The sequence below is a fragment of the Salmo salar genome, chromosome ssa13 (assembly GCF_905237065.1).
Source record: "Salmo salar chromosome ssa13, Ssal_v3.1, whole genome shotgun sequence".
Lineage (NCBI taxonomy): Eukaryota > Metazoa > Chordata > Actinopteri > Salmoniformes > Salmonidae > Salmo > Salmo salar.
The window spans coordinates 102,871,315-102,877,561 of NC_059454.1; the positions used below are offsets into that span (position 1 = coordinate 102,871,315).

General features: G+C 41.3%; 1 protein-coding gene across 1 annotated transcript; it reads right to left on the bottom strand.

Annotated features, from left to right (window-relative positions):
- Positions 1-4,461: 4,461 nt before the first annotated feature.
- LOC123726176 (variant surface antigen D-like) lies at positions 4,462-4,905 on the bottom strand. The gene has a single exon (XM_045692786.1). It carries the CDS (start codon positions 4,903-4,905, stop codon positions 4,462-4,464), a length of 444 nt encoding a protein of 147 aa, XP_045548742.1.
- Positions 4,906-6,247: the final 1,342 nt, after the last annotated feature.

Consider the following 6,247-nt stretch of genomic DNA (forward strand, 5'->3'; position numbering starts at 1 on the left):
TGTATCAGTTGTCAGGACGTCAGGTCCCAAAGAAGTGCCCCCCCTCCACCCCAAAATGGTTTCATTACAAATCCCGCCTTGTTACTGTTGCCGAGCCCATCAAGGCCCTGATTGGTGAACTACTGATCTGATACATTCACAGCTCTTTGTCTGTTGGCAAGGTTAAAGACACACATACACAGTGTTTTAACACACGCTGTTTTCAACTGACATATTTGACACAAATAAAAAAAAGAAGTAATTATGATTCAGCATGTCCTCACCTTGGATTTGAACTCTCAACCTCTTGGTTCATGGCATTCTAATATTTTTGCTACATCACCATATCTGTGTCAATTTACAATTAGTATGACTATTCTCTCATCATTGATTTGATTTGCTTTCTGTAGTGATCTAATGTTGGTGGGGCATTTTACCTTGTTTTAATGTTACTGATTCACTATGATCAGTAAAATAGTTGTTCTTGAGTGCACCTTTTAACAGAGCTGAAATCTACTTCAAAGTGCAGTTTAGAATATCTACATAAATTCAGCAATTGCATTCTTCTATTACTCTGTGGGGGGGGCAACTGCGGGCAAGGTTCCAGATGGGTGTGTCTTGGTGGTGGCAAGGACACACCTAAGAAACACCCACATCAAACCACACCCCCAGGCCAACTCAGGTTTAGCTTCTGTCATGGCCGCCAGAATTTCTTCAGGAGCAAGCCAAAAAAATGAGGTCAAATCAGCGGGTGCAGTTCCCCTTTAAAAGATCACTTAGGGGTGTTGTAACTGTTGCCAAATAATGACATTAACAAGTATTGCTAAGAATGTGCGAGAATAACGTGACTCAAACTCAGGTCACCAGCGACGAACACCCAAACCACTGTTCCAATAAGGAATATCCCTAGGGCATGTGCTTTCTGGTCCAGTATAGTTAGGCCCTGTCCAGAAGTGAACCCTAACCCCTCCTCACTAAGCACTTGTGTAGATCTGAAACAACTGGATAGGTGTAAACAATAAGGTGAATACACTTTGAAGTAACTTCAGCTCTGTTAAAAGTTACGCTCAAGAACAACTATTACTGGTCATAGTGATTCAGGAGTAACATTAAAACAGGTTCATATGCTCCATCATCATTAGACAACTGTACAGAAAGCCCTTAAGTCTTTGAAATAAGTCAATCAAATCAATGATGAGAGAATAGTCAAATGAACTGCTAACAGGCACAGACATGGTGGAGTAGCAGAAGGATCAGAATGCTGAGAACCAAGAAATTGAGAGTTCAAATCCCACGTGAGGAAATGTTGAATAATAATGACTGTATAAATGAACACGCGTAATGTAATTGTGTGTCAAGTAAATTGGAAACACTGTATGTTAAAAGCATTGTTTGTTTGGGTGGGAGTGTCCCTAATCTTGCCAACAAACAAAGAACTATGAATGGCTCAGTGGTTCACCAATCAGAGCCTTGATGGGATTGGCTACAGTAACAAAGGGTAATGATGAAACAATTGTTGTTTTTTGGGGGGGGGGAGAATGCTTCTTTGGGACCATCAGGCGATGTCCTGACAACTGATACACAGGAACGTTCTTGCAACGTTCCCATGAAACCTGTCTAGAACATTAATACGATGAGCTCCAAAAGTAAACATGTATTGTGTCATTTTGAAATCATTTTTTAATTGTAAATAAGAATAGAATGTGTTTCTAAACATTTCTACATCAATGTGGATGCTACCATGATTATGGATAATCCTGAATGCATCGTGAATAATGATGAGTGAGAAAGTTACAGATGCATAAATATCATACCCTTTAGACATGCTAACCTCTCAACAATACAATAACATGGGAGGTTAGCATTTTTGGAGAGGTATGATATTTATGCGTCTGTAACTTTCTCACTCATCATTATTCACGATTCATTCAGTACTATCTGTAATTATGGTAGCATGGACATTAATGTAGAAGTGTTCTTATTTGCAATGACTCCAAAATGATACAATAAATGATTCCCCATTCATTTCTGTTGCGCGCAAAAAATCTTAAACAAACAGCAAATGCATCTAACAAGTTTGTAAAGTCGCAAGCTTGATGTAGTCATTACGTGCTAAGAATATGGGACCAAATATTAAGCTTTTGACAACTTGAATAAACATATAAGTGAATTTGTCCCAATACTTTTGCTCCCTAAAATGGGGGGACTAGGTACAAAAAGTGCTGGAATTTCTAAACTGTTCACACGATATGGATGAAAATACTCTCAAATTAAAGCTGTCATCACTTCAAATCCAAAGTGCTGGAGTACAGAGCCAAAACAACAAATGTGTCACTGCCCCAATACTTTTGGAGCTCACTGTATCTTATGTTCTGAGAACATGGCAACCATGTCCTGTGTATGCTTGGTGGGACGTTGATGGAATATTCTCCTAACCCACAGAAAACTGGACACATGAATGTTCTTGCAATGTCTTCATGAAACATTTCTAGAACATTACAGTTTTTCTTGATTGCTATGACACTTTTAATTAAACTAGTGTCTTCTTGATCTCCATCATAACCTAATTATTTAGCACAACACAAATGTTTTTAGTGAAACTATAAGTCATTTCTCATCGCTTTCACAGACAATGCAAATGCTAAGCACATTTTTGCAAACAATAAACACAACTCTCTACAAAATACACAAAACTTAGTTGAGTAAATCATGACATACAAAATGAAAACATTTGGTCAGAGCTGATACAATTATTCCCATGAATGTGAACCTCTTCTGCACGTGTGCAAAACTTCTTTCCGCAATTGTTCAATCAGCTAGCAGTCCTTCTTCATGCATAAAAGAGGCCACCTCCGAGTTGCTGTTTGCAAGAATAGACCAAGTAAGAGGCTGAGGGCAGGACTAAGTAGAGGTAGAGGGACCCATAGAGGAAGATCCTTCAGCTTTCAGTTAAATGGAAAAAGGTTAAATAATGCCTTTTGCTTCTGGATATTCGTGCTCTTGAGTGACAAAAAATGCAGCCCATCCTGTGCTAATATGTTTACTTGCCTTTTATGGTGCATATTATAATAGTATCAACCAATGGGCCAGACAAAGAAAAGAGGGTTAACCATGTTAGAGCATATTGATAGTTGTAGTTAGTATTTATTGGGACATTGTATAACGATTGATTGAAATAACTTTTAATTAGATAACAAGTTGTATGTTTTGATGGAGGCAGTGTCAAGTATTTCATGTGTTGAGAGTCAATGCATTTTTGCAAATGGAATGTGCCATTTTGGCCAATGTGTTTCAGTTTGGGTTAATTGTTTTGAAAAAGTGAATTCTGTTTGGACAAATGTGCTCAAGCAATCGAGAGAAACTGTAACAGCCATGTACTGTGTTAGTCTGGTGGGACGTTGATGGAATAATCTCCTAACCCTCAGAAATCTGGACACATGAACGTTCTTGCAACATCCCATAAAACTCATCTAGAACATTAATGTTGTATATTCTGAGAACATTGTAACCACGATCTAGATAAGTTCTGCTTAACATGAAGGGAATGTTCTCCTAACTTTAACACCAAAACATGCAAAGAAGGTTTTTGCTAACATAGAATGTTCCCCTAACTAATGCAAAACTGGACACTCAAACACTAAGGGAACATTACAAAAACGTTCTCTCTGCCTAGAATTGTTAGCTGGGAAGAGAGAGATAGTTCCATCTTTTAATACATCTTCTGTTTGGCTTGAAAGGAGCAGAAAGCACCAACATGGTTGATGTTGCCAAGCTGTAGTCAGATTTGTACTAACGAGAGAGTGTGACCATGAGCGAGAGAGAGCGAGAGAGAGCGAGAGCGAGAGCGAGAGCGAGAGAGAGAGAGAGAGAGGGGGGGTTCAAGGCTTTCAGAGCGATGGTGTCACGTCAGGCCATCATGACAGAGCAGCAGTGATGCACACTGCCTCTTTTCAGATAGAGAGAGAGAAAGAAAGGGAGAGAGAGATAGAGAGAGAGTGAGATAGAGCAACCTGAACTGAATGCCAAAGCAACCCGCTGTCTGAGCTCTGAGCCCAGGGTATTCAAGATCTGACTTGTATAGTAGGAACAGCTGCAAAGAGAATGTAAAAAATGGAGCTGGCTTGGTACTCGCTCTTTAGACTGAGGAGAAAGCAAGTACCAACTGAACCTAATACAAAACGATCTCTTGTTCTGCATTTCCATTTGAGGGTCAAAGGAGTAGCAGTATCCATGGACCTAACTCACTAATGTTCCCAACTGTTTCTAACTGGTGTTTTGGAGCTTCATTTAAACTGTGGTTTTATACGTAGTTCCTCTCATCTTGGCGATGGAAGGTGGATCTGTAGTTCCTCTCATCTTGGCGATGGAAGGTGAATCTGTAGTTCCTCTCATCTTGGCGATGGAAGGTGAATCTAGTTCCTCTCATCTTGGCGATGGAAGGTGAATCAGTAGTTCCCCTCATCTTGGAGATGGAAGGTGAATCTAGTTCCTCTCATCTTGGAGATGGAAGGTGAATCTAGTTCCTCTCATCTTGGAGATGGAAGGTGAATGTGTAGTTCCTCTCATCTTGGCAATGGAAGGTGAATCTGTAGTTCCTCTCATCTTGGAGATGGAAGGTGAATCTGTACTTCCTCTCATCTTGGCAATGGAAGGTGATTCTGTAGTTCCTCTCATCTTGGCGATGGAAGGTGAATCAGTACTTCCTCTCATCTTGGCGATGGAAGGTGAATCTGTAGTTCCCCTCATCTTGGCGATGGAAGGTGAATCTGTAGTTCCTCTCATCATGGCGATGGAAGGTGAATGTGCAGTTCCCCTCATCTTGGCGATGGAAGAAGAATCTGTATTTCCATTCATCTTGGCGATGGAAGGTAAATCTGTAGTTCCTCTCATCTTGGCGATGGAAGGTGAATCTGTAGTTCCTCTCATCTTGGCGATGGAAGGTTAATGTGTAGTTCCTCTCATCTTGGAGATGGAAGGTTATGTGTAGTTCCTCTCATCTTGGCAATGGAAGGTGAATCTGTAGTTCCTCTCATCTTGGAGATGGAAGGTGAATATGTAGTTCCTCTCATCTTGGCAATGGAAGGTTAATCAGTAGTTCCTCTCATCTTGGCGATGGAAGGTGAATCTAGTTCCTCTCATCTTGGAGATGGAAGGTGAATCTGTAGTTCCTCTCATCTTGGCGATGGAAGGTTAATCTGTAGTTCCTCTCATCTTGGCGATGGAAGGTGAATCTGTACTTCCTCTCATCTTGGCGATGGAAGGTGAATCTGTAGTTCCTCTCATCTTGCCGATGGAAGGTGGATCTGTAGTTCCTCTCATCTTGGCGATGGAAGGTTAATATGTGGTTCCTCTCATCTTGGCGATGGAAGGTGAATGTAGTTCCTCTCATCTTGGCGATGGAAGAAAAATCTGTAGTTCCTCTCATCTTGGCGATGGAAGGTGAATCTGTAGTTCCTCTCATCTTGGCGATGGAAGGTGAATCTGTACTTCCTCTCATCTTGGAGATGGAAGGTGAATCTAGTTCCTCTCTTCTTGGAGATGGAAGGTTAATCTGTAGTTCCTCTCATCTTGGCAATGGAAGGTGAATCTGTAGTTCCTCTCATCTTGGAGATGGAAGGTGAATCTGTATTTCCTCTCATCTTGGCGATGGAAGGTGAATCTGTAGTTCCTCTCATCTTGCCGATGGACGGTGGATCTGTAGTTCCTCTCATCTTGGCGATGGAAGGTTAATATGTGGTTCCTCTCATCTTGGCGATGGAAGGTGAATGTAGTTCATCTCATCTTGGCGATGGAAGAAGAATCTGTAGTTCCTCTCATCTTGGCGATGGAAGGTGAATCTGTAGTTCCTCTCATCTTGGAGACGGAAGGTGAATCTGTAGTTCCCCTCATCTTAGCGATGGAAGAAGAATCTGTAGTTCCATTCATCTTGGCGATGGAAGGTGAATCTGTAGTTCCTCTCATCTTGGCGATGGAAGGTGAATCTAGTTCCTCTCGTCTTGGCGATGGAAGGTGAATCAGTAGTTCCTCTCATCTTGGCGATGGAAGGTGAATCAGTAGTTCCTCTCATCTTGGAGATGGAAGCTGAATCTAGTTCCTCTCTTCTTGGAGATGGAAGGTGAATCTGTAGTTCGTCTCATCTTGGCTATGGAAGGTGAATCTGTAGTTCCTCTCATCTTGGAGATGAAAGGTCAATCTGTACTTCCTCTCATCTTGGCGATGGAAGGTGAATCTTTAGTTCCTCTCATCTTGGAGATGAAAGGTGAATCTG

Bases quoted from the DNA above. Each gene is read 5' to 3' on its own strand.
- LOC123726176 (XM_045692786.1), bottom strand. From the start codon at position 4,905: ATGAGAGGAACTACAGATTCACCTTCCATCGCCAAGATGAGAGGAACT.